Source organism: Camellia sinensis, chromosome 4 (assembly GCF_055761805.1).
Source record: "Camellia sinensis isolate YWXY chromosome 4, ASM5576180v1, whole genome shotgun sequence".
In the NCBI taxonomy this organism is placed as follows: Eukaryota; Viridiplantae; Streptophyta; class Magnoliopsida; order Ericales; family Theaceae; genus Camellia; species Camellia sinensis.
Window position 1 is genome coordinate 220,191,937 of NC_138964.1, and position 27,383 is coordinate 220,219,319.

Here is a 27,383-nt window from a genome sequence, read left to right on the forward strand (position 1 = left end):
TTGATAAAAAAATTACATAATAAATATATAAAGTATAGTGTGAGTGAAAAAAAAAAAAAAAAGAAAAGAAAAGAATTGAACTTAATTAAAAGGTGCACCCCTCCCGCGGATTGAACCCACGCCAATGTGATGGCAAAGCAATTGCATTACCATTTGTGCTACAAAGCACTTAAGTTTTATTTTGCTCACATTTTAATATATTTTAAACATTTTCTTAAGAAAATCGCTATTTCAAATAGCGTTTTATTCACAAAAACGAATGCACAGTGAAAACGCTATTTCAAATAGCGTTTTCTTCAGGAAAAAAAATTTATGTTAAAATCGCGATTTTAAATAGCGTTTTATTAATTAAAAGCGCGATTTGAAATAGCGCTTTCACTATTTATCACATTTTGAGCTCCAAACAGTAAAAGCGCGATTTGTAATAGCGTTTTAGCTTAGTTTTGGAATTCCGTCCAAACTAGACCTAGTTTGGGAATTAAAATGCAAAATAGGCTTAATATGGGAAAAGCCCCATGTTACATAGACTAAGGTATGGGTGTCGGGTGCGGGTATGTATGTACAGGTCGGACTTATTAAATCTTAAATTTAAGGGTACGTGGACTCGGAAAAAAAATATTATATTTTTATATTTTTAATCTAATATGTGAAATAAAATGGTACTATATGTAACTTATAGTGTCAAAATGACATTTATAGTAATTATACAATAATATGCACATATAATAATTATGTTATATACAATTATATAAGAAGTATCCGTTGAAAAGTATCTGACACATATCCCATACCCTTGTCCGAGTGTCGGGTGTTCGACACGGGTATTTGATCTATTTTGAAGAGTCCATGTAACATAGGTTGATAGTTTCTGTGAAGAAAATCGAACTTATTTCTGTATTTGTTGGTGCACACCATTGCTCCAATTGTTTTAGTTTGAAATTTGGGCAAATTACGAACACTTACGTATTCCCTGAGGTTGGAGAAATTACATCCGCCCCTTGAAGTTTATATTTGCATAACAAATTGCTCCCTGAGATTTATATTTGCATAACAAATTTAATTTGTAATTTTTCAAACCTCAGCAATCCGTATTTTTGTCAAACCTCTAGGGTGTTGATAATTTGCCCTTGAAATTTTAAGTCGTTACTATGAATGATGAGCTTCAGAATGATCATAATGGCTATTAATACACAAATAATTAACTATTTTTTCTTTTAAAATCAAGGTATAATACACAACTCACTTCGAAGAATATGATAACCAATTATTGGGAGTTTGTATTGGCCATATTGTATTACAATAACGTCAAAATGTGGCCTTTTTGTTGTTTTGTTTGAAATCAAGTGGATTTGATTTGTGTTTTATGGCCTTCTAAGAACTACGAGATCACCCCTTTCATTCTAGGGTGGGGTGACAGAGGGATCGTATCATTCGAGCCTTAGTAGTTTAAGCGACACTAGTGGCATTAGACTATAAAACTGGATTAAATGGCATGTACTATGAAAGGGATACTGTATATGATTATAATCATTTCTAGATAGTTGGTGCTTTTTAAAATTCAGTAGATTATTTTGTACAAATATCAACAGATACCAAATATTTTATGTAAGATAAATTGATAGAGAGAGAAATACAGAGAGAATAAATTGTATGTATTATTGATTGATTTATATTGATATATGTATTGAATGTTACAATGATTCCTATATATAGAAGTGTAGGTGGTAGTAGGTGGTAGATGAAGTAGGTAAAGTGGAGGTGGTAGTGGTGTAGTGGGTTAGGTTTAGTGGAGTAGGTGAGGTGGTAGTGGTGTAGTGGGTTAGGTTTAGTGGGTGAAGTAGGTGATAGGTTTTAACAGCCCCCCGCAAACTCAAGGGGGATAGGAACTAACCAACTTGAGTTTGGAGAGAGTAACAAAACAAGAAAAATACATAAAAATAAAAGAGGATAGGAGACACTGTATGGTCGTGTCAGACCATTGGTGAAGACACTGGATGGTGGTGTCATAACGTTGTAGAGGACACTGTATGGGGGTGTCATAACGTTGTAGAGGACACTGTATGGTGGTGTCATAACGGTGTAGAGGACACTGGATGGCGGTGTCAGACCGATGTAGAAGACAGTTTATGGGGTCATGTCAGACCGTTGTAGCAGACAATGTTGTGACAGTTGTTGTGACAGTTTACGGAGTCTTGCTGGACCCTTGTAGAAACTAACCGGAATCAATGTCGGGACAGTTTATAGAGTCTTGTCGGACCCATAAAGGAGCTAACCGGAATCAATGTCGGGACAGTTTACAGAGTCTTGTCGGACCCATGAAGGAGCTAACCGGAATCAATGTCGGGACAGTTTATAGAGTCTTGTCGGACCCATGAAGGAGCTAACCGGAATCAATGTCGGGACAGTTTACAGAGTCTTGTTGGACCCATGTAGAAGACAGTTTATGGGGTCATGTCGGACCGCTGTAGAAGACTGTTTACGGGGTCATGTCGGACCAATGTAGAAGACAGTTTATGGGGTCATGTCGGACCGGTGTAGAAGACACTGTATGAGTGTGTATATAGGCTGCCCAAAAGATATACATGTAGATATATATATCGAGCCCGCAAAAGTTGCGCCCTCAAAAGGCGCGCCCACTTTATCAAAAGATGTGCCCGACAGAAATCATCGAGCGGCGAGCCATCAAAAGGCGCGCCAGACACGCGGCGATGCACGTGACCGACAGAACGCGTGTCGGCCTCTTCGTCAGGGTCTTTATAAACCGAAGCGGAGGTTGAGGCTTGGAAGCATAACAAACCAGTTGAAACCTCTGCATTCTCAGAGAGCTTGTCTCGAAGAGCTGCAAATCTTGAAACACTCTGTAACCAACCCTGTCTGACAGTACCAATCGGTAATCGCTGCTTCTCTGAAACACTTAGCAACCCAAAAACATGGCCTCTTCTTCCCGTCCAGCTACCCAGAACATGGCCTCTTCTTCCCGTGGTCTGCTTACTCTCTTTCCCGACCTCAACGAGTCCACAAGAGAGATAATCGGTGCGGTTGCCCTTGAACCTCAACCAAACGCCCCTGAGTTTGCTCCGTTGACCTTTCCTATGCGGTCTGTGGAGCAAAGAATGGCAGCGCAATCAGATATTGAGGCGAATCAGTATACTTTGAAGTCATGTGTGGAAACCATGACTGCGGTCACAAACTTGTCGCACCGGCTGCAGAGTAGGACAAATGAGGTGCAGCAGTTAAACGCCCAACTGGCTCTGCTCCAACGCATGTATAAGGATGCGCGAGCAGAGATAAGTGTGCTAAAGGCGGAAAATAAGGAACTGAAGCGGAAGGCCACCGTTATGTTCCGATTTGGAGGTCCGCCATATGCTGCAGTGGAGGAGCAGGGAGTAGTGATCGTGCCCAGTGGAGTGGGTGCGGGAAACACAGAGGCAACACCGGCAAGGGCCGCCCAGGACGGAGGCAAGAAGAAAAGACCGGCGGCAGAGTAGAGAAGAAAAATCCCACTGTGGGTGGGTGTTTGTTTGTTTGTTTGTTTTGTTTTTTTTTTGTTTTTTTTTTGTTTTTTTTTTTGTTTTTTGTTTTTTTTTTTTTTTGTGTGTGTGTGTAAAATTGTGATCGGGATTGATCCCTGAGATGAATAAAATATGGGTGTATTGTGCAAATCCGAATGGCTAGAAGCTACAAGACTCAGCAGAAAAAATGAGAGGGAATGAATATATATATATATATATATATTTTTTTTTTAAAGAAAAGATAAAAAGTTGAGGTTCAAGGAAAAGTTGGGCGGTGGAAAGAAGAAAAAGAAATATATATATATATATATATAAGAAAAAGAATCAATTTGTGTTTCGTTTTCTTTTCAAAAGATGGAGTAAAATAATAAAAAAAAGAAAAAGAAAGTTGAGTGGGGAACAGGAGTGTGTGGAAAGAAAAAAGAAAAAATATGGGTTGGAGAATCTGAGCATCGGAGAAGATGAGAGGAAAAGGAAGTGGAGTGGTATATGCCAAGTGGTACAGCAAAATCTACGTCCAAAACTTTGTTTCAGCGATGGAAAACATCAGTGTACAGATGAGAACATCTGGATTCGGAGTAGCTGTCACAGGAGAAACATAATCCCTCTTCTTAACAAACCGAGCAAAACCAAACAATCCCAATAGGAGCGTCCAGAAGGACAGCTCGGAGAAGAAGTCTCTCACGGCTGCAAAACCGATTAAGCCAGCTACTGTAAGAAGGTATGGTTGGCTGTCTACAGAGTCTGGAACAGAAGCTTCAGCAATGGCAATTACGGAAGACACCAGCACGATGATCAGAGTCAGCTCTGGAATAGGAGTATATGCTATCACTGCTGAGTAGAAAGCTCGAATGGTGTAAAGTGTAGTTTCTATTCCTCTGATCAGAGAAGTTACTGGATCACCAATGAAATGGAAAATAAGGGCCAGTGCAAGTTTTAAGAGGTATCCCACGAACTGGGTAATACTTGATAAAACCTTTTTCCAGTTGGACAACTCCCACAAGACTGTTCTCCAGGCATACAAAAGGAAAGCAAGAGCTATGAACCAAGGCCACCTAACAAGTGGGCTTGGGGCTTCCTTGGTCAAGGGCCTGAACCGGTCAGGCATGGTACTGTGCCCAGAGTGTACCCAGTAAAGGGTAGTAGAGAGGGATGATTGTGAGGAGGACGCTTTCGAAGCTGCCGTTGCCGACTTGGATGACGCCGATGAAGGTGGTGATGATATTATAGCGAAAGTGACTTTCGACATGAATGAAGTGCCTACAAGGGTTCCACCAGATAGCCCTTTGGCACCTCAATGGTATAGACTAGAGCATCGGAAAGGTGAGACCAAGGTGAAAGGAGAGGAGGTATGTGTTGAGGTCCGGCGGGCAGCCAAGGCGAGACTGCCGCCCGCCGGTGAAGCAGAATGACTAGGTTGTTAACCTTGCTCTGATACATGTAAGATAAATTGATAGAGAGAGAAATACAGAGAGAATAAATTGTATGTATTATTGATTGATTTATATTGATATATGTATTGAATGTTACAATGATTCCTATATATAGAAGTGTAGGTGGTAGTAGGTGGTAGATGGAGTAGGTAAAGTGGAGGTGGTAGTGGTGTAGTGGGTTAGGTTTAGTGGAGTAGGTGAGGTGGTAGTGGTGTAGTGGGTTAGGTTTAGTGGGTGAAGTAGGTGATAGGTTTTAACATTTTATAGGAATTTGCTATTGTTAGTGTATATAAGTTGTGTTTTGTATGCCAAATTGTCAATGACATCTATTGCTGCAGTAAAGTGACTATGATGGATTTGAACTTGCTTATTGAATGTAGCACTTGAATGTTGTATTATGTTTGGCATCTTTAGTAGGCTAAGAAGGGTGATAGGTTTGAGATTACATGAGCATACTTCATGGAATTTCTACTAAATATGATCATCACGGAGATTAGCAAATTGATGTTGTGAGCGTATTTGTAGTCGGTTTGATGTGGTGTACTTGATATTATAGTCTGTTAGAAGTACTAGAGAAGAGAAGACAGCATGCTATTTTACTGAGTTAGAGAGATAGTATGATGGTTCTTTTTTGCAAAGTTCTTGGAATATGACTTTTCTCTTTCTTCCTGATTGTCCCTCAAAATCTGTGGATTAGACATATTTGTAAGATAATATATAATGAGAATTATCCTGGAGAGAAAACATTTGACACTGATGAAGTTGGTATATATAATTTTACACAAATGGATATCTTTCATGTATTTAATGCTTAAAACTTCAACTGTGTAGTATGTTGAACTTTACATTACTGTACCATTTGGATTTTTTCAAATTTTGGAGCAGAGAAACTGGTGTACCGTTGAATTTTTTTAATTTAGAGAATTTTTGTTTGGTTTTATTGCCCTTGTAATCTGCTTATGTATAAGGTATTAAGGAGAGAGAGAAACTAGAACGTTATAAGCAGTATAGATAGGGCAATTCCAGGCGATGCGGGATACATTCCAACACACCCTACTGGACCACAACATACAGTAGCTGAATAAACGGCACACAAATCACAGGCCCAACCAAGCTTTGATACCAAATTAAAAAACCCAGCCCACACTTCCCCTTAAAACCTAGGTATTAAGGAGAGGGAAACTGGAGCCTTATAACCAGCACCAGATGGGGCAATTCTAGGCGATGTAGGACACAGTCCAACAACAATCACCACTTGATGTCTATAAGTGAATCTTGCATTGCTGCCAAACTTGGCTTCAGTATCCTGAGTATATATACATTTGCTGATACTGTTGTGCTTATAAATGCCTCCCCATTTTTTCCAGCCCAGAAGCCTTGAATCATTTTATTCTTTTCTAGTTTTTTCTACTTGTCCATTGCTCATGCTTCTTTCATATTTTTGTTAGGATTCCAGAATCTGCAATTCGTTACAACTTTGGCCATTTTTCTTACATTTTAAGATTTCTATTGACATTTTCCCTTATGACCTATAATTATTGACAAAGGTATATAGGCCTTTGGTTTTCTATATATCTTGTAAGTGACTGGGTATATAATAGACCCTGCATTATGAAAAAAGACGATATATTGCAATCGGATAACTGTGTAACTTACTTTATACAAGTGCTAATTCTGAACTTACTCAAGCTGGACAAATGCACACCACACTCATATGTTACAAAGTGAAAATAGAAACAAGCCCTTTCTACATTAATTGTGTTGTGAAGAACCAGCCTTCATGTGATTTTTAACTAGCGCAGACCAGCTAGTTTGTTATTTTACTGCTGATGGTGTTTTTGGGTGAGAAGACTTGCCAGTTATAGCTTTCTTCATCTTGGCAAGTGAATGTTTAACCTTTGACCCAACACCTGAAAGTATATTGTGATGTTTCTTATGTACAATTTTGACATCCGTATCTGTCGAGGCTTCTACCATGACTGGAGCATCAGAGCCAGAGTCTGCTCTTTTGTGTTCATCTCCTTCCTCATATTCATCTTTCCCTTCTTCTGTTTTTGTTTCTTCAACTTGAACTCTTTCTGCTGACTCAGTTTGTGGTTCCTCCTTGTTGCCCGGCAATTCTCTCTCTTCCGTCAAGTGTTCAACCACTGGCAAGGTTTGTTTTCTGGATCCATGCATGAAGTCAGATAATGAAAACTCAGCTGACTCTATCATTACAGACTTTTCTGTTGTTTCTTCAGATTCTTCACCCATTCTTTTCTCTTCTCCACATTCCACTCCTGTTGCTTCTGGTTCAAACCCTGAAGCATATCCAGCTTTTAAATCTTCGATCTCAGGATTCTGGAAGATTTTTGTTGTTGGGTCATCATGCATTTGTGGAATATCTTTGCTGGCAGTTGAATTTGTAGTTTCTGCACTCTCAGTTGTATTTGCTCTTCTTGCAATCTGCTCGTGGGATATGGCAATAGAGGTTTTCTCAAGATCTTGTGTTCCTTCAGTGATTTGATTGACTTTGTCAAGATCCATTATTCCCTTTTCATGTGATACCTCTCTGCTTGAATCCTTGATATGAGACAAAACATTAGGTTTCTCATTTTGGTATTGAGTTTCTTCATCTCCATTTGTAGTGGTTTTACTGTGAATCTTGGTTTCATCAAGCTTCCTCTCATTTCCCATGGTTGACAGCTTTACTGGCTCCTGCAAAAATGACAAAATGTCAAATTCTGTCTATGGGGCCTCATTTTGCGACTTTATTATTTCTAGAGAAGTTATGCTTACCTCATCCTTTGTGTGCTCCTCAAATTGAATGCTCTTTTCTTGTTCTAGTATGCCTACTGCTTCTGTTGTTTGCTTGTCAGACACAAAGCCATCTTTCTTATCTGCAGTTTTCTCACTCTCTTTATCTGCTATTTTTTCATGTGAAGTTGCTGCACAAGATGAAATGCTTGGTATATTTGAGGAAACCTCTTGCTCTTTCAGATTCTTGTCTTCTCTAACACCACTTTCTTCACATGCTGGTTGAAGAAATCTGCTCTCCAGCTTGTCATTGTCCATGAGATTCTCTGAATTATTGGTGTCAGCACTAGCAATTTCTTTGTTCTCTTCATATGTTTCAATGGTTCTGTGAGTTGGGCCTTTAGGAGCAGGTTCAGAGACTTCCTCAAAATTTTCACGTACTTTTTCATCTGGTGCTTCTTCAGCTGCTGCATCAATAACTGGCGGAACAACTAGGTCTGTGTTTTGTAGATGTTCATCATTTCTCATCACAGTTTCCTCATCATCGTCACATGTTCTGTCCTCCTCATGGCTTACCAACATTACCTCAGAGGGCTTAAACTATACGAGAAGGAAATCGTGGATTTATCGTAAGAAATTTGGATGTGACATTTAAGAATATGGCCCCTATTATGACAATATATGATTGTTCATACTTTACCAGAAATATAGTAGGGCATTCAATCTGGAGGACATAAATTCTGAAAGGGAATTTAAAAATCCAGTAATTTTTGTATACAATAGTCAGAAATTACTGTAATTCCAAACAATTGCAAACTAAGCCAATGAAGGTGTTTCTTCTCTCCTCTGTGGGGGGTGGGGGAGTGATGAGAGGGGAGTCGTATTGTTGATGAGACGATGAAGTGTGGTGCATATGAACTGTAAGCTTTTGTTTTTGGTGGTTTTTGCTCCATTACCCTATTTCTGACGACTTATGCAGGAGAATCCACTGGAAAAAGTGGAAATTAGTTATCGTAAACCTAGTTGTAGTGTTTATGGTGAAATAGATCACTTGAAGATAAGTTCGTTCTGCATAGTAAGTTAGATAATATTGATTTCTGTTCTAGACATTTGGCTGGTAATTTTGATTCTGTTTTAACCAAATGTGATATGTGGAAAAGTATTCTTAGTTTAGTCTCTAATAATGGGAATTGGGGGGAGGGTGGACTGGATGCAAACACATCATTTAATGCCAAGTGGCTGCCCCGAGATTCCAACCCACAACCTGAAGGTTATTGGGCTGAATTTTAACCACTGAACCAATGCAATTATACATATACGAGAATAGAACATATAGCTTCTATTTCATATTTCAATCTCTTCTATTACTTACATTAATTGCTTCACTTTGATCTATAAAGTTCTTTGCCTTTTGCAGATTGTAAAACTTAATGTTTCACTAAGTTTCTTTTTTGTTCCAAGGAAGTGATATATCTCTGCATAAGATTGATATTTCTGGTGGATACCTCACTGAGAAAGTCTTGAATATATGTGATTTCTGATAATTCAAACTTTTGTTGGAAAATTTTCCTATGGAAGGGAAGAAGGGTAATTTTATCTAACCTCTTTATTTGGTGCTGTTGCTTCTGTTGCTGCATCTTCAAAGTTTGTTTCATCACCCTGATTTTCATGGTCTAATCTATTTGGTACTTTCTCAATATTCTTTCCATCCTCTGCTTCTTCTGGAGGGCTGACATTAGCTGTCCCATCCCCAACTGAAACTTTGCCATCTTTGAAAGTTTTATCTTCAGTTGTGGTCGTTTCTTTAATGTATTTGTTTTCACCGGCTTCTTCAGATTCTTCAAACAACTGTATAACAAACAAAGCTTCAATGTTACAAAGAGAGGAAATCAAAAAGGAAGACATAATTTAAGTGTAATTCTAGTATTCTGACCTCTTCATGTTGAATTTCATTCTCTATGATCTCAAATGTTATATTTGTCCTTTTTCCTGGATAATCTTCTGCCCTTAATTCATCTTCTTGGTTGCTCTTTGTGACTGTTTCCTCATGAGGAGACACTGAGTGAGAGTTTCTGGCAACTGGATTTTCCTCAGTGATCTGTTTGTGTTCTTCATCAATTGCCTTCAAATAGACAAAAACAGAGCACAAAAATAGGAGAAAACAGCTAGGCCGAAGCAAAAAAATTTAAGACTGCACTCTTATTTTCTCTTACCTTTCCGTTTGAATTATCTTTCTTTATGGCTTCATCTGCTTCAGTTGTTTCCTTACTATGATTCTTGCCATCCCTCGTTTCAGTTATGACTCCCTTGAGCTGCTCTTCTATGATTTCTATCCCTTCTGATGTGGGGGGTACTTCAGGACTGTAAATTTCAGACACAGATTCAAGAACCTTTGCAGTCTTCTCAAACTTGAGATTAGAGGCTTCCTCACACATTTCACCCACCTCTCCTTGTAAAAGATTTTTGACTGCTGCATAAGGAGGAGGTAAATTATCAGATTCCTTGTTTGAGTCCCCTGAATTGATAATGTCCTCGTCTTTTAAAGTCCCCTGTGAACTACACTGTATAGGTATAATCTCATATTCCATTGGACAGTCAGCACATTTGATCTCAGGGATGCATTCTTGAGGCTCTACTGTTGAAGTTTCTTCTAGAGCTATGCTTTCTTCCTCCGGTGCTTTAATTTGACTCTCCTGTGCTTTCAGCTCCAAATTCGAAACATCAAGCTCCCTCGGTCCTTCATCTTGCAGGCATGGTTTTTCTGTTATACTTGTTGGAAAGGAATAAGCTACATTCTCATTCGGTTGAGTTTCATCTTTCTTTGTGCTCTCATCTTTTATCAACTCAACATTGGTAGGAGTTTCATCGTTCTGTTCCTTGGGCAAGGCAGAGGATGGTTCCTGAAGTTGCTCATTTCTCTGAGTTGGGAGAGTTTTATTAATGGTGATATCCCTATCAATGACTGCTTCGACACATTGATAGGCGGGTTTATATATTGTATCAGGAGCTTCTTTGATTTCTTCCACTTTGTCTGTATGAGTGTTTCCTACAGTCAGGCTTGGCCCAATCTCATGAATTTCTTCAACACCATGAACTTTGGACTCAGATATTGCTTCTGAAGTTTTGGATTCTTCAACTTGAACTTCATTTGCATCTGACTTTTCTATAGTTGCACTCATGTCTGCATTCTTGTGTTCAATTGCTGGAAGTTTCGACAACATGCCAGTGGCTTCTACAAGCTCGATGTTGTCAATTTCTGTTTCATCTTCCTTTGTGCTCTCATCTTCTAACTTACCAAGTGGTAGAGGATGATCAGAGGTCTCACCATCAACAACTGAGTCAACACCTTGATATATGGGATCAGATATTTTTTCATTTGCTTCTTGAATTTCTTGTTCTATTTTGTCTGTCAGTGCATTTTCTGTAGTTTGGCTTGTCCCAGTCTCATGAATTTCTTCAAAACCCTGATCTTTGGACTCAGATACTGCATCCAAAGTTTTGGTTTCTTCAACTTCAACTTCATCTGCATCTAACTTCTCTACAGTTTCATTGTTTGCACTCTCACAGTTGGTTATTGGAAGTTCAGACACCATACCAGAGCTTTCTACAGGCTTCAAGTTGTCAACTTGTGTATCATCTTTCTTTGTGCTCCCATCTTCAGACTTTTCAATTGTGGTTGTAGTTTCACTGTCCTGTTCCTTGGAAATCAAGGAAGAGGATGACACCTGAAGTTGCTCTTCCTGAAGTTGCTCATCAATTTTCTCAGCTTGGAGAGTCTGACCAGGGGTAATCTCATCATCTCTATCGGCTTCAACACCTTGATTTATGGGCTCAGATAATCCTTCAGGAACTTCTCTGATTTGTTTTTCAATTTCATTTGCATCAGTCTCTCCCATAATTAGGCTTGTCCCTGTCTTGTTAAACTCTTTTACACACTGATCTTTAGAATCAGGTACTGCATCAGAAATTTTGAGTTCTTCAACTTCATCATCATTTGCATCCGACTTCTCTACACTTATTTCATTGCCTGCTTTCTCATGCTCGTGTATTGGAAGCTGGCAAACCATGGTAGAGGCCTCTTTAGGCCTCATGCTGTCTACTTCTTCATCCTGTTGAATAATATCAGCCGCTTTGGTTGTCTCTAGACTCTTAGCATCTGAACTAGTATCAAGGGCGTTCACAGGCTCGTCATTTACCTGAACTTTCCCCACACTTGTTACTTCTATTGCCACTGTTGGTGCAATAATCTCATCATTGCTAGCTGTTTCAACACCTTGGTTTAGGGGTTCGGATAATGCTTCAGGAACTTCTTTGATTTGTTTGTCAATTTCATTTGTCTCAGTCTCTCCCACTGTTAAGATTGTATCTGTCTCATAAATCTCTTTGACACCCTGATCTTTAGACTCAGATACTGAGTCAGGAATTTTGGTTCCTTCAGCTTCAACATCATTTGCATCTGACTCAAGCTTCATGCTGTCAACTTCTGCATCATGTTGGCTAGTGTCAGCTATTGTGGCTGGCTCTAGACTCTTAGCATCTGAACTAGTATCAAGAGCTTTTACAGGCTTGTCATTTAGCTGAACTTCTCCCACGTTTGTTACATCTGTTAGCACTGTTGGTGCAATATTAGTGTCGTCATCACAATTTTCTGTGTCTTCTATGTTCTCTTCTTCAAATTTTTCTTCTGACACTTCAGATACCAAGCTTGAGACATTCACAGGCTTCTCAATTGGCTTCTTGATTTCGTCTTTCATTGTTATTTTCATCGATGATGCTTCTGATTCCTGGTTGAGATCTTCTGCAAGCTTTGATTTCACCATTTCTGTGTTGTCATTGGAAGCTGTCGTTTCAAGACTCTGACTGGGTGTTAGATCCAGGTCTCTCATCTATTTGACAGAAAAAACTGCAGATTAATTATCATAAAAAGAAGAAAAGAATGCAGCCAGCTTGTTGGAAATGTATAAAATAATTTGTTTTGTATTAATGTTAAGCTCACCTCATTTATTGTTTCATCTGCTACAGCTATCATCTGAGGTTCCTTAGTGCAACTTTCTTCTTCAGTAGTCTGTTCTTCAATGATTTCACTTTCAGTAGCTCTCTCAATTTCCCTGGGCACCTGTTTGACAGATATATGTTCAATAGAGTAAATAGAACCATAGAAATAAATAATGGGGAAAAAATTATGCAGAAGTTCATGATGTACCTATTGCCTTTTTCAATAAAAATTGCTCTTAGGTTTTGTAGATTTTTTTGGGGGTCTACCTCTATATTTATCTTGTTTTTTCCTACTTGAATATCTTGTCCACCGATTTGTTCTTGAATATGTAACTATTTCTTATCAATGCTCTTCTAGATAGCTTCTGAATAGATAAGTTGGTGGGCAAATATTGGCATAAATACACGATGATTGTAAATAGTGCGTCAACTATTTTGCTTCTTCAAAATCTAACAAAAGCTTAATGTGAAAAAATGTAAGGAAAGCGAGTAACATCCTATGTAAGTACTTTGAAACTCAGTTCAAATGCTAGATTCAGTTGGATAATTGAATTTCCGTGGCCCATCCATTTGTGTCATCAGTGAATGAATTCACATTGCTTCTCCAAATCATACAAGGTTGTGGAAAAGTAAACAATCCGATTTAATTGCACAAGTGAAAGGTCTTAGAAAAGAGGGAAATGAGTTAGTTGTTCTTACCTTTTCTGTAAGAGTGCTGATACTTTTGGTTTCAGAATCCTCAGTTCCATGACTATGACCTCCTGCCTCAAATTCAACTTGGGGCTTCTTTATTTCAACACTTTCCTTTGAGTTTTCTTCAAAGTTCATAGCAGAATCCTCTTTTTCCTGGATAGCCTTTTCAGTCTCTATGCATCCACCATCCGCTTCAACACCCTTAGAGTCTGCACTGACTGCCATTTCATAGTCAGATTGATCCTTTTCTAATCCTGTATCTGACAACTTTTCATCTTCTACAGTCTCCAATTTGCCAATCTCACTGCAATCAGGTATTTGACTGGTGCTTACGCTCTTCAAAATTTTGATATCTGATTCAGATGTACTTTTTTCATTGTTCATCTCAGGAGAAGTATACGACTCTTGATCCTCATTTTGAGCATCATCATTTGCACTCTCCTTTTCAATTTCTATAGGCTCCACATTGGTATTGTTTATTTGATTTGTTGACTCATCCTCCTTTTCCATTGTATTTTCTTCTGTTGTCTCTGCAACTATGGGAGTTTCTGCGTTGCCATACAAGGTTTTGTCTTTCTCTGGAGCCTCAACTCTTGTCTCACTCACATCAGGTGTCAAGAAGTTGTGTTCTTCCAATGATGTCGTGGAAGATGCCTGAAGGTTCTGTTCTGATATGTCATCCAAGGATGTCTCAACAGTGGCGATTTCTCTTTGATCTTCAGTATTTGATATTGCATCACAGGTTTCATTCTTCCCTTCAGGCTCTATCTTTTCTGCTGCTTCATCTGCCCCATGCTTTCTTGCTGTTGGGATCTCCATGTCCTTATTCTCACCCAAGTTAGATGTTTCTATAGTTTTAGCAATGGTATCTATGCCATTTGACTCCATCTCACTTGTTTCAGTTGTTAATAGACCCTTCTCTTCAGAAACCATGTTAGAACTATCTACCTGCATCTTGTGTTCTACTTCAGCTTCCGTTAAGCTTGTTTCCTCTATCACCACTGTAGCCTCTGAGTCTGCTTTCTCTAAAATCTCCTCTTTAATCTCTTTCTCGGATATGTCAGGCACTGAAGAGTAGTTTTCAACAAGATCTAAATTGCTTTCTTTTTTAGCTGTTTCTTCTTCTGACGATCTTGTAAAACTCTCATAATTGAAGCCATCATTTGTCTCTGCCTCATCCTGTAGGGTATTGGCTTCTCTTTCCTTTGTGGAAAGAGTGGTGACAAAATCCCGCTCGATGCATTCTATGTTAGAGTTCCTGACCTGTTAAACCAAGAGTTTTTAAGTTGACAACTAAGAGAGGAGAGTGAGTAGGGAAAAGCTTGGATTTACATTCAAATTTTTGTACATAAGCATACCTCTTTTTCTGATCTCATTGCTTCTGTTTCGTCTTCTTTCAAGTTTTCCTGAACTTTTCCCTCCCCAACGGTTGAGGAAGGGAGGTCTGTGATGGTACTTTCCTCCATAGTCATGCTTCCTCCAGCAGTTTCATACTCCTCACTTGCCTATATAATGGATTCAACAGTGAGTCTAGATAACTAAATTAGAAGAGGGAAGCTTGGATCCACTTTCTACTTTTTGTACACAAGCATACCTCTTTTTCTGATCTCATTGCTTCTGTTTCGTCTTCTTTCAAGTTTTCCTGAACTTTTTCCTCCCCAACGGTTGAGGAAGGGAGGTCTGTGATGGTACTTTCCTCCATAGTCGTGCTTCCTCCAGCAGTTTCATACTCCTCACTTGCCTATATAATGGATTCAATAGTGAGTCTGGATAACTAAATAAGCAGAGGAAAGCTTGGATCCGCATTCAACTTTTTCTACACAAGCATACCTCCTGTTCTGATCTCATTGTTTCTGTTTTGCCTTCTTTCAAGTATTCCTGAAATTTTTCCTCCCCAACAGTAGATAAGGAAGGGAGGTCTGTGATGGCACTTTCCTCCATAGTTGTGCTTGCTCCAACAGTCTCATACTCCTCACTTGCCTATGTAACAGATTCAACTATGAGTCTAGTGAAGCGAACAAGAAGTGGAAAGTTTGGATCTACATTCAACTTTTTGTACATTAGCATACCTCTTTTTCTGATCGCATTGCTTCTGTTTCGTCTTCTTTCAAGTTTTGTTGAACTTTTTCCTCCCCAACGGATGAGGAAGGGAGGTCTGTGATGGCACTTTCCTCCATAGTTATGCTTGCTCCCACAGTCTCATATTCCTCAATTGCCTATGTATCGGATTCAACTATGAGTCTAGAGAAGTGAACAAGAAGTGGAAAGTTTGGATCCACATTCAACTTTTTGTACATTAGCGTACCTCTTTTTCTGATCTCATTTCTTCTGCTTTGTCTTCTTTCAAGTTTTCTTGAACTTTTTCCTCCCCAACAGATGAGGAAGGGAGGTCTGTGATGGCACTTACCTCTATGGTCGTGCTTGCTCCAACAGTCTCGTACTCACTTGCCTATATGACAGATTCAACTATGAGTCTAGAGAACTGAATAACAAGAGTAAAGCTTGGATCCACATTCAACGTTTTGTACAGAAGCATACCTCTTTTTCTGATCTCATTGCTTCTGTTTTGTTTTCTTTCAAGTTTTCCTCAACTTTTTCCTCCCCAACAAATGAGGAAGGGAGGTCTATGATGGCACTTTTCTCCATGGTTGTGCTTGCTTCCACAGTCTCATGCTCCTCACATGCCTATATAATGGATTCAACTATGAGTCTAGAGAGCTGAATAAGAAGAGGAAAGTTTGGATCCACATTTAAATTTTTGTACAGAAGCATACCTCTTTTTCTGATCTCATTGCTTCTGTTTCGTCTTCTTTCAAGTTTTCCTGAACTTTTTCCTCCTCAACAGATGAGGAAGGAAGGTCTGTGATGGCGCTTTCTTCCATGGTCATGCTTACTCCAGCAGTCTCATACTCCTCACTTGCCTATATAACAGATTCAACAATGAGTCTAGAGAACTGAATAAGAAGAGTAAAGCTTGGATCCATGTAGAAAATTTAATGTATAAAGAGAAAAATAGAGAATTGTATTATTGATTGATTTATATTGATATCTATTACAATGATTCATGATTCCTATATATAGAAGAGGGTGAGTGTGTAGTAGGTAAGGAGTAGGTGAAGTGGAGGTGGTAGTGGTGTGGTGTAGTGGGTTAGGTTTAGTGGAGTAGGTTTAAGTGGGTAAAGTAGGTGGAGAGTAGGTGGATTTTAACAGCCCCGCAAACTCAAGGGGGATAGGAACTAACCAACTTGAGTTTGGAGACAGTAACAAAATAAGAAAATACATAAAAATAAAAGAGGATAAGAGACACTGTATGGTCGTGTCAGACCATTGGTGACGACACTGGATGGTGGTGTCATAACGTTGTAGAGGACACTGTATGGGGGTGTCATAACCATGTAGAGGACACTGTATGGTGGTGTCATAACGGTGTAGAGGACACTGGATGGCGGTGTCAGACCGATGTAGAAGACAGTTTATGGGGTCATGTCGGACCATTGTAGAAGACAGTTTATGGGGTCATGTCGGACCGTTGTAGCAGACAATGTGGTGACAGTTGTTGTGACAGTTTACGGAGTCTTGCTGGACCCTTGTAGAAACTAACCGGAATCAATGTCGGGACAGTTTACAGAGTCTTGTCGGACCCTTGTAAAAACTAACCGGAATCTATGTCGGGACAGTTTACAGAGTCTTGTCGGACCCATAAAGGAGCTAATCGGAATCAATGTCGGGACAGTTTACAGAGTCTTGTCGGACCCTTAAAAAGTCGCACCCTCAAAAGGTGTGCCCAATCTTTCAAAAGGCGTGCCATCAAAAGGCGTGCCCAATCCATAAAAAGGCGTGCCATCAAAAGGCGTGCCCAATCCATAAAAAGGTGTGCCATCAAAAGGCGTGCCCAATCCATAAAAAGGTGTGCCGGACATGATGGCGAGGCACGTGGGCGCCTTGGCTTGCGCGCCCGTTGGTCGGCTGGCGTCAAGAGGCGCGCGATGCGCGTGGCTGCCTCGGCTATTTAACCAAGACGAAGCTGAGGCTGAGGCAGACAAAAAACTTCTGAAAATCCTCTGAAAAAAAAAAAAAAAAACTCTTCCTTTGCTGAGAGAGAAACTCTGTAATACTCTGTAACCAACCCGTCTCTGAAACACCCGTCTCTGAAACACTCAGCAACATGGCCTCTTCTTCCCGTCCAGCTACCCAGAACATGGCCTCCTCTTCCCGTGGTCTGCTCACGCTCTTTCCAGAACTGAACGAGTCCACAAGAGAAATAACTGGTGCGGTGACCAGTGAACCTCAACCAAACACCTCTGGTTTTGCTCCGTTGAATTTTCCGATGCGGTCGGTGGAGCAAAAAATGGCGGTGCAAACTGATATTGAGGCCAATCAGTATACTCTAAAGTCATGTGTGGAAACCATGACTGCGGTCACAAACTTGTCGCACCGGCTGCAGAGCAGGACAAATGAGGTGCAACAGTTAAACTCCCAGCTGGCTCTGCTCCAACGCATGTATAAGGATGCGCGAGCAGAGATAAGTGTGCTAAAAACAGAAAACAAGGAGCTGAAGCGGAAGGCCACTGTGATGTTCCGATTTGGAGGGCCGCCATATGCTGCAGTGGAGGAGCAGGGAGTAGTGATCGTGCCCAGTGGAGTGGGTAGTATGGAGGCAGCGCCGGTAAGGGACACCCAAGAGAAAAGCAAGAAGAAGAGACCTGCAGCAGAGTAGAGAAGAAAAATCCCACTGTGGGTGCGGGTGTGTTGTGGTGGTTTGTTTGTTTGTTGGTTTTTTTTTTTTTTTTTTTTTTTTTTTTTTTTGTGTAAAATTGTGATCGGGGTTGATCCCTGAGATGAATAAAATATGATTTGGTGTGCAAAGCTATAATGGTATGAAGGGAATTGAAAAAAGATTAAAAAGAATGTGAAAGAAAAATAAAGAAAAAATAATAAAAATATATTTGAAATCAAAAAATGAAAGATGGAGGAAATAAGGTAAGTGGTTTGGAGAAAATAAATAAAAATAAAAATAATGGAGTTGGAAATCAAACGGAGGAGAGATAAAGATTTTTTTTTATTTTTTTTTTAATATAATATAATAAAAAGAGATATATATATATATATATATATATAATAAAGAAAGTGGGGAACAAGAGTGTAAAGAAAAGAAAAAGTATAGGTTGCATTGTGGGTCACATGGGTGAGTAAAAGAAAACAATAAAGAAATGAGTGGGTGCCCCCCATGTGCAAGGATAGTGCTGGCACTTCAATAGGTGGTACAGCCTGCTGAGCATCAGCTTTGACAGGAGCTGCCTTTGGACCTTTTCTCTAATAAATGCGTCAAACTGTTGCTGTTGGTGTTATCAAGAATGTGGAGAAGAGGAGGCTTGTCTGATGGCCTCTTGGGCTGTGTAATCATATCGAGGTTGGTGGATCTCTCAATCATGTTGTCACCCTCAAAACCAGAGATGGGGACAAAAGGAATTTTGTCAGGGTTGTAACCAACCTTCTTCAGATAGGAAGAGACTTCCTGCACAATTTCATCATACCTTGCTTTTGAGTACTTAGGAGTGGTAGCATCCATCTTGTTACAGCAGCAAATCATCTGCCTCACTCCAAGAGTAAAAGGAAGGAGAGCATGTTCACGGAAGAACTTGGGCTCCTTCTCAATCTCCTTGCCAGATCGACGATCAATCTCAGCAAACTTGACAGCAATGTGGGAGGTGTGGCAGTCAAGAACTGGAGCATACCCATTACCAATCTGACCCGGGTGATTCATAATAATAACCTGGGAGGTGAAATTTGCAGCTTCTTTGGCTGGATCATCCTTCGAGTTGGATGCAACAAAACCACGCTTGAGATCCTTCACTGCAACATTGTAGATGAAGACGATCGAGACGGTGGTGTATGGGAGGACAACAGTGAGAGGAGAGGCAGTGGTGGTGGACTCGAAGAAATTTCAAGGTATGTGTAGAAAATTCTAGCAGATTAGGTTGAGGTCCGGCGGGCGGCCAAGGCGAGGTTGCCGCCCGCCAGTGAAGCGAAAAATACTAAGTGCTTAACCTTGTTCTGATACCATGTAGATAATTTAATGTATAAAGAGAAAAATAGAGAATTGTATTATTGATTGATTTATATTGATATCTATTACAATGATTCATGATTCCTATATATAGAAGAGGGTGAGTGTGTAGTAGGTAAGGAGTAGGTGAAGTGGAGGTGGTAGTGGTGTAGTGGATTAGGTTTAGTGGAGTAGGTGAGGTGGTAGTGGTGTAGTGGGTTAGGTTTAGTGGAGTAGGTGAGGTGGTAGTGGTGTAGTGGGTTAGGTTTAGTGGAGTAGGTTTAAGTGGGTAAAGTAGGTGGAGAGTAGGTGGATTTTAACAATCCACATTCAACTTTTTATACATGAGCATGTTAAGGATCGGGGGCACACCAGGGAACTCAAACAAGCAATAACACACAAGTTTTAACGTGGTTCGGCAAGTCGCCTACGTCCACGGGCAGCGGATTCACTATATTGAACAAAATGGTGAATTACAACATTCTCTGTAATTCTCTCTCTCTTTGCTCTCAACTCACACCTCTCAGCTCCACATCTGATATCTATATCCTCTCCCTCCCGTCTCTATTTATACACAAAGGAGTAGGTGGGAGAGCCCTCATTCTTTGACTTTTGACATGGTTGGTGGCCTTCCATTGTTGACATGAGGTTGGTGGCCTTCCATTGTTGACATGAGGATCACCCCTTTCACATGGGGTGTCCTCCAGAATCTGTAGCCAATTCAACAAATCTCCACCTTGGCGAGGATTCTCTTATCCAACATAGTGATCGATCAACACTGCCATGCACCCGAAGGTGCTCAGTTCCGAGAGATGTTGACCAAGTCCAAACAATGTTGGAACTTGATCCCAGAAACTACCTTTGTGAGCATATCGGCCGGATTATCTGCAGTACCAATCTTTTGAAGCAGAATATCCCCTTCATTCACAATTTCTCGGATGAAATGGAAACGGACATCAATGTGCTTGGTGCGGGCATGATGAACCTGGTTCTTTGCCAAACAAATGGCACTCTGACTGTCACAAAACACCTCAACGTGCTTCTGAACAATTCCCAAGTCTTTAATCAACCCATGTAGCCAAATAGCTTCCTTAAAGGCTTCCGTTACTGCCATGTACTCTGCCTCTGTAGTAGACAAAGCCACCGTTGACTGAAGCGTTGACCTCCAACTTACCGGCCCTTTAGCAAGCGTAAATAAATACCCTGTTGTTGACCGGCGTTTGTCTAAGTCACCAGCATAATCTGAGTCCACATATCCTTCCAAATTCTGCCCGAGTCGGTTATCTCTCTCGAACTTCAATCCCAGATTGACCGTGCCATGTATGTACCTTAGGATCCATTTCACTGCCTGCCAGTGATCTGTTCCTGGATCATGCATATACCTGCTTACCATACTCACAGCATGCGAGATGTCAGGCCGTGTACAAACCATAGCATACATTAATGCACCAACTGCATTTGCATATGGAACCTGTGCCATATGCTTCCGTTCTTCTTCTGTGCGTGGAGACAACGAGGCACTAAGCTTGAAATGAGAGGCCAATGGTGTACTTACAGCTTTGGTTTTCCCATTGATGCCAAATCTGTCTAACACCTTTTTCAGATACTGGGTTTGTGTCAGACAAACCGTGCCCTTCTTCCTGTCTCTCTTGATCTCCATGCCAAGAACTTTCTTTGCTTCTCCCAAATCCTTCATTTCAAACTCCCTTGCTAACTGTGCCTTGAGTTTGTCAATCTCCACCTTGCTCGTAGATGCAATCAGCATATCATCTACATATAAGAGCAAATAGATGAAGGAACCGTCGGGAGGCTTACGGAAATATACACAATGATCAAATTGACTTCTTGTGTATTCTGTCTCCATCATGAACCGATCAAATCGCTTGTACCACTGTCTCGGGGATTGCTTCAATCCGTACAACGATTTGTTCAGCTTACAGGCCCAATTCTCTTTTCCAGCAATTTTGAAACCATCTGGCTGGGACATGTATATCTCCTCTTCAAGATCTCCATGTAAGAAGGCAGTTTTGACGTCGAGTTGGGCGAGCTCGAGATCAAACTGTGCAACCAAAGCTAACAAGATGCGAATAGACGTGTGCTTCACAACAGGTGAGAATACCTCATTGTAGTCTATTCCTTCCTTCTGAGCATAGCCTTTAGCTACCAATCTAGCTTTGAATCTGATGTTGTCTCTGCCTGGAATGCCTTCCTTCTTGGTGTAAACCCACTTACACCCAATTGCTTTCTTGCCTTTTGGAAGTTGCACCAACTCCCAAGTCTGGTTCTTGTGAAGTGACCCGATCTCTTCATCCATAGCCTCCTTCCATTTGACACTTTCTACATTATGCACGGCTTCTTTGAAAGTGCAAGGAATATTGTCTTCAATGATTGGAAGTGCATAGGCTACCATATCGGTCATCCAACTGGGTTTCTTAGTCACCCTTTTCCCTTTCCTGATTGCAATGGGTTCTGATTGATGCGGAGCCTCTGGATCTTCATTTTCATCTGAACTCTCTTCAGAGCTATCCTCTGAGACTTCTTCAGGATGGTTGATTGGCTGACTAGTCTTTGTTGGAGTCTCAAACTCCACCTGCACTGACTTCTTCAATGCTTCCTCATTCTGTTGAGGATCTGATTGCTTCAGCATTACAGACTCATCAAAGGTAACGTCTCTTCTGATGAGAACTTTCTTTGATTCAGGGCACCACAGTCTGTATCCCTTGACACCGTCACCGAAGCCCAATAAGATGGCTTTCTTGGCTCTTGGATCCAACTTAGATTCTGTAACATGAAAATATGCTGGACATCCAAAGATACGTAACTGATCATAATCAGTAACTGGGACTCCTGACCATACCTCCATGGGAGTCTTCCCATCTAATACTGCAGTAGGTAGTCTGTTGACAAGATGACGAGCATAGTTCAATGCCTCGCCCCAAAATGCCTTGCTCAATCCAGACTGTGACAGCATACACCGGACTTTCTCCACCAAAGTGCGGTTCATGCGTTCTGCAACTCCATTCTGCTGCGGTGTTCCAGGAACTGTGAAATGTCTCACTATCCCTGCATTCTGGCAAACCTCAAAGAAGGGATCTGATGTATATTCTCCACCATTGTCAGATCTGAGCTTCTTGATCCGTCTGCCTGTCTGGGTCTCAATCATCTTCTTCCACGTAAGAAAGATGTTTAAGACTTCATCTTTGTGTTTCATTGTATAAATCCAAACTCTTCTAGAGAAATCATCAATGAACGACACAAAGTAGTGTTTACCTCCCAACGAAGCAGTCTTGGAAGGACCCCATACGTCGGTGTGGACGTAGTCTAGAATCCCTTTGGTACGGTGAATTGCAGTACCAAACTTGATTCTTGTTTGCTTGCCCAATACACAATGCTTGCAGAACTCAAGCTTCCCCGTCTTGGCGCCTTTCAACAGGCCTTGCTTTACCAATCCTTGTAAAGCCTTCTCACCGACATGCCCTAGGCGCATGTGCCAAAGTTTGGAAGTGTCTGATGCATCATCTTCTGAGCTGGAACTGGTGGAGACAGCCACTCTCCCTGTGACTGTAGAGCCATCTAGGAAATATAAATTTCCCTGTCGAGTACCCTTCATTACAACCAATGCTCCTCGAACAACTTTAAGGACTCCACCTTCCATGGTTATTCTGTAACCTTTGGAGTCTAAAACTCCCACTGAGATGAGATTCTTGGTTAGATCTGGTACATACCGTACATCTTCAAGAATTCTGATTGTTCCATCATGGCTCTTCAGTTTAATTGTTCCAATCCCCTTTGTCTGGCAAGCTTGGTCGTTGCCCATCAGCACAACTCCTCCACCGAACTCTCGTAAGCTCGAGAACCACTGCTTGTTAGGACACATATGGAATGAACATCCGGAATCTATTATCCATTCATCCGACTGGCCATATGATGAAACTGTGAAGGCTCCTCCTTCATCATTATCTCCATCTCGTGCAATATTCACCTTCTCTTCTGTCTTGTCTTTATTTGGACAATCTTTTGCCCAATGCCCCTTCTGGCGACAAGCTGCACACTCGTCTTTTGCAAGACGTCTTTTGTCTGAAGGTTTCCCCCTGGATTTTGAGCGAGACTTTCCTCGCCCTGTATTTCTTCTGTTATTTGTTCTGCCTCTGACTGTTAATGCCTCGGATGTTGAGTCCCTGTTTGCAGACTTATCTTTCCTTCTGAACTCATTGTTCACCAAGGCGTTTGCAACATCAATATACTTGATCTTCTCTTTACCGTACAGTAAAGTAGTAGTGAGATGATCATACGAGTCAGGCAAGGAATTTAACAATAACAGTGCTTTATCTTCATCACCAACATGATCATCCAAATTCTTCAAATCCGTAATAATTTTGTTGAAGTTATTTAGGTGTTCGTTCATCGAAATACCTTTAACGTAGTCGAAACGAAACAACCTCTTCCTCAAGTAGAGCCGGTTCTCAATGCTCTTTGTCATGAACTTATCTTCCAGCGCCTTCCAAAGCTTCTTCGCAATATCATATTCTGTAAAGGCATACTTCTCCTCTTTTGCAAGGCAAAGTCGGATGGAACTACAGGCCAGGAGATTCACCCTCTCCCATTCTATCTCGTCCATGTCATCTGGTTTGTCTCCCAGAGTGAAGTGCAGGTTCATTTGGACAAGCATATCCTTAACTTCGCATCTCCACATGCCGAAGTTGCTGCTTCCATCGAACTTCTCTACCTCGAACTTGGCATGGGACACCGGGGTCCAATGCCTAGAAGTGCTTGTACTGGCTGGATTACTTACGGACTCGGATGCTCTAGATTCTGCCATTTTTTAGAAACTTCAATTCAAAAAACTGACCGTACAGATGTGTCCGGAATACTCCAAATAGTTGGGAAGCACTATTGGATCGTCAAAAACGGACTCCGAATGGCTCCGATCTGGCAAAAATACTTTGGACGGGTCAGATCTGCGGAATCTGGTGCGCTGAGATGCACCGGATAATTTCTCCCGTCAACGGCTGGTCAACGGCTCGGTCAACGGCGCAGGCGGCGCGGTCAACGGAGGATCGGCGGCGCGGTCAACGGCTTGACGGCTGGTCAACGCGGCTGGTCAGCGGCTCAGGCTGACAGGGCTGACACGTGGCTGACACGTGGCTGACACGTGGCCTGACTGTCGGACGCGTGGCGATGACGTGGCGATGACGCGGCACTGACGTGGCGCCACGTGGCTCGTCTTCTCCCTGGAGACGCGCGTGTGGCGCGTGGATGAGACTGGGATCACGCGCCGGTTGCCTGAACGGCGCGTGGTGGCGCGTGGTGCGACTGGGGCTGACGCGCTTTGTTCAGAGAGCGCGTGAGGGCGCGTGTGAAGGCTTCTGGGCTCTGTTTTTGCTGTTTTGGACTCCTCTCGGGGAGTTCTTCCTCCTGGTATGGTCAAAAGTGGATTTTGAGCACTTCGAAATCTGGGCACTTTCGGGAAAAATTCGAGTTTTCGCAACCCGAGCTCTGATACCAATTGTTGAGGATCGGGGGCACACCAGGGAACTCAAACAAGCAATAACACACAAGTTTTAACGTGGTTCGGCAAGTCGCCTACGTCCACGGGCAGCGGATTCACTATATTGAACAAAATGGTGAATTACAACATTCTCTGTAATTCTCTCTCTCTTTGCTCTCAACTCACACCTCTCAGCTCCACATCTGATATCTATATCCTCTCCCTCCCGTCTCTATTTATACACAAAGGAGTAGGTGGGAGAGCCCTCATTCTTTGACTTTTGACATGGTTGGTGGCCTTCCATTGTTGACATGAGGTTGGTGGCCTTCCATTGTTGACATGAGAATCACCCCTTTCACATGGGGTGTCCTCCAGAATCTGTAGCCAATTCAACAGAGCATACCTCTTTTTCTGATCTCATTGTTTCTGTTATGTCTTCTTTCAAGTTTTCCTCAACTTCTTCCTCCCCAACAGATGAGGAAGGGAGGTCTGTGATGGAAATTTCTTCCATGGTCATGCTTGCTCTAGCAGTCTTGTACTTCTCACTTGCCTATAATAACGAATTCAACTATGAGTCTAGAGAACTGAATAAGAAGTGGAATGTTTGGGTCGACATTCAACTTTTTATACATGAGCATACCTCTTTTTCTGATCTCATTGTTTCTGTCTTGTCTTCTTTCAAGTTTTCCTGAACTTCTTCTTCCCCAACAGATGAGGAATGGAGGTCTGTGATGGCACTTTCCTCCGTGGTTGTGCTTGCTCCAGCTGTCTCATACTCCTCACTTGCCTATATAACGGATTCAACTTGAGTCTAGAGAACTGAAGAAGAAGAAAAAGGGACAAAATAGGACAAGTTAGTTTTTAATGCTTTTCTTATCCAACTTAACCTCATCCTCCTGGGAGCTCTCTCGAACTGTTTTTTCTAGAAAGGATTCTGCAGACTGGTTTCTGGCACTGCTCTTTACGATCTGCTCTGAAGTGTCCTGGCCTCCATGGTTTTTCTCAAGTACCTTTTGATATATATTGACATCCACTTAGGCTCCATTGTTCAGTTGAGAAATAACAGGAGTAAAGGAAGTGAATTAATGATGTTTGCTTTGGTTTCAAAACCTGTTTCTGGGGCTCTTATTGAGACACCCGCTGAAGACCTGCCTCTGGGCAAGGCAACTACAGAGCATTTTCAGCTTTAAATGTCAAGTAATAGTCTCAATTAGTATATACCAAAGTCCCCTAACAAGCAAGGGCTCAGTTTAAAAGGTGTGTGTGTGCCTATTCACTCCTTGATCCATGAGGCTAATGCCCCATATGTTCTATTTTTAAGTTTACCTTTGTTATTTTGAGGGTAACAAGGTTTTCTATTACGTTTTGATTGTATTTAATGGTCTTGTTAACATGTTCTTTTTTCCATCTTTCTTTTCCTCCAACCTTGTTTTTTAGGACCATCACTGAACATTACATCACTTTTTCCACCCCCTTCAGAAGGGTGCATTTGTATGGTTTTTTATAGTTGAAGGGATGAAGTGATATTCTGTGATAGGTGAGAAAATAACTCTCCAGTCATACTTGTGCTTTCTCTTAGCCTTTGTATCACAAGCTGCTGTAAGTTTTCAGATAATGAGAGGTTGTGGTAACGGCATGGAGAGGGGTTGAAACAGATTAAAAGTAAAATGAAGGTGATTTTTATTTATTTGAAGAGTCAAACTTTCTTCTATTAAGTTTCAAGATTTCTTGCAGTTTAAAATAACTAGATTTCAGAAGTTCTGTATTATGTTTCCATGATCTGCCTATATATTTTTACTTAATACCAAAGGCAATCTTGATTTTATCATAAGGAAGACCGAAAAGAATTTGAAGAAAAGTATTGACAACATGTTATCACATCATTTCATAAAATTCTTCAAACTAACCACTGTATCAGGCTCTTTGTCTTCATTTTCTTTGTCACAAGAGTATCCATTTTTAATTTCTTCTCCCTCACATGCTACAAAGTTGTCCTTTGATGTACCATCTTCCTCTTTGGTTTGAATTCCAATGTTTGCACTTCCATCAGCTGTTTGAAGTATCTCAAGAACCTATTTAAGGAATGGGTTTTTGGATTAACAAAGTAGAATGAAAGACTTAAAGCTGAGAAAATGAGGTCGAAATAATCACCCATGAATCCATGATATAATGAAAAGATGTTCTGTAGTATAGTTTACCTCTTCTTTGGATGTCTTTGTCTTCATTTCATCTTCCTGAGGGCTCTCAGTGCCCAATTCTTCTCCAGCAGACACTGTTGGCCAGTCCTGATCTCTGCTTTCCTCTGCTAGAACTTGTTTTTCAATGCCTTCACTTTTACTAGTAGTCTCAAGTTTCTGTCCCATCTGTTTACGAGATAAAAATGAATAAACCGAAGAGTATGAAAGAGAACTTCCTCTAACTTTGTGAATTGGATCTCTAATAGTCTCCTAGGTCCTGGAATATTGACTTATGTGATTAGA

The 27,383-nt window shown here is 41.0% G+C and overlaps 2 protein-coding genes and 1 long non-coding RNA gene across 13 annotated transcripts in view; 1 reads left to right on the forward strand and 2 right to left on the reverse strand.

Moving 5' to 3' along the window:
• LOC145823216 (uncharacterized) overlaps window positions 1–27,383 on the forward strand; it is a 45,442-nt gene that overhangs the window by 2,258 nt on the left and 15,801 nt on the right. The window lies entirely within an intron of this gene.
• LOC145823215 (uncharacterized) lies at window positions 3,580–4,889 on the reverse strand. Its single transcript, XM_082922764.1, has one exon. The coding sequence runs from the start codon at window positions 4,759–4,761 to the stop codon at window positions 4,024–4,026; it is 738 nt and encodes a 245-aa protein (XP_082778890.1). The 5' UTR covers window positions 4,762–4,889; the 3' UTR covers window positions 3,580–4,023.
• The window catches only part of LOC114312960 (A-kinase anchor-like protein), a 35,881-nt gene continuing 15,052 nt past the window's right edge, over window positions 6,555–27,383 (reverse strand). For 2 of the 11 annotated variants that reach the window (XM_082922752.1, XM_082922753.1), the window contains exons 14-32: window positions 27,102–27,266; window positions 26,811–26,975; window positions 25,791–25,913; window positions 25,544–25,690; window positions 25,307–25,453; window positions 16,144–16,290; window positions 15,908–16,054; window positions 15,675–15,818; window positions 15,439–15,585; window positions 15,200–15,349; window positions 14,964–15,110; window positions 14,728–14,874; window positions 13,376–14,632; window positions 12,678–12,797; window positions 9,895–12,567; window positions 9,615–9,803; window positions 9,284–9,529; window positions 7,724–8,281; window positions 6,555–7,642 (exon numbers count right to left, since the gene is read on the reverse strand). In XM_082922752.1, coding sequence (XP_082778878.1) covers window positions 6,761–7,642; window positions 7,724–8,281; window positions 9,284–9,529; window positions 9,615–9,803; window positions 9,895–12,567; window positions 12,678–12,797; window positions 13,376–14,632; window positions 14,728–14,874; window positions 14,964–15,110; window positions 15,200–15,349; window positions 15,439–15,585; window positions 15,675–15,818; window positions 15,908–16,054; window positions 16,144–16,290; window positions 25,307–25,453; window positions 25,544–25,690; window positions 25,791–25,913; window positions 26,811–26,975; window positions 27,102–27,266 — 7,701 coding nt within the window. In that variant the 3' untranslated portion in view covers window positions 6,555–6,760. The remainder of the gene's footprint in view (window positions 7,643–7,723; window positions 8,282–9,283; window positions 9,530–9,614; window positions 9,804–9,894; window positions 12,568–12,677; window positions 12,798–13,375; window positions 14,633–14,727; window positions 14,875–14,963; window positions 15,111–15,199; window positions 15,350–15,438; window positions 15,586–15,674; window positions 15,819–15,907; window positions 16,055–16,143; window positions 16,291–25,306; window positions 25,454–25,543; window positions 25,691–25,790; window positions 25,914–26,810; window positions 26,976–27,101; window positions 27,267–27,383) is intronic. The other 9 variants (XM_082922754.1, XM_082922755.1, XM_082922757.1 and 6 more) reach the window with 9 other exon arrangements.

Coding starts and splice junctions, on each gene's coding strand:
- LOC145823215 (XM_082922764.1), bottom strand. CDS start 4,761: ATGTCGAAAGTCACTTTCGCTATAATATCATCACCACCTTCATCGGCG.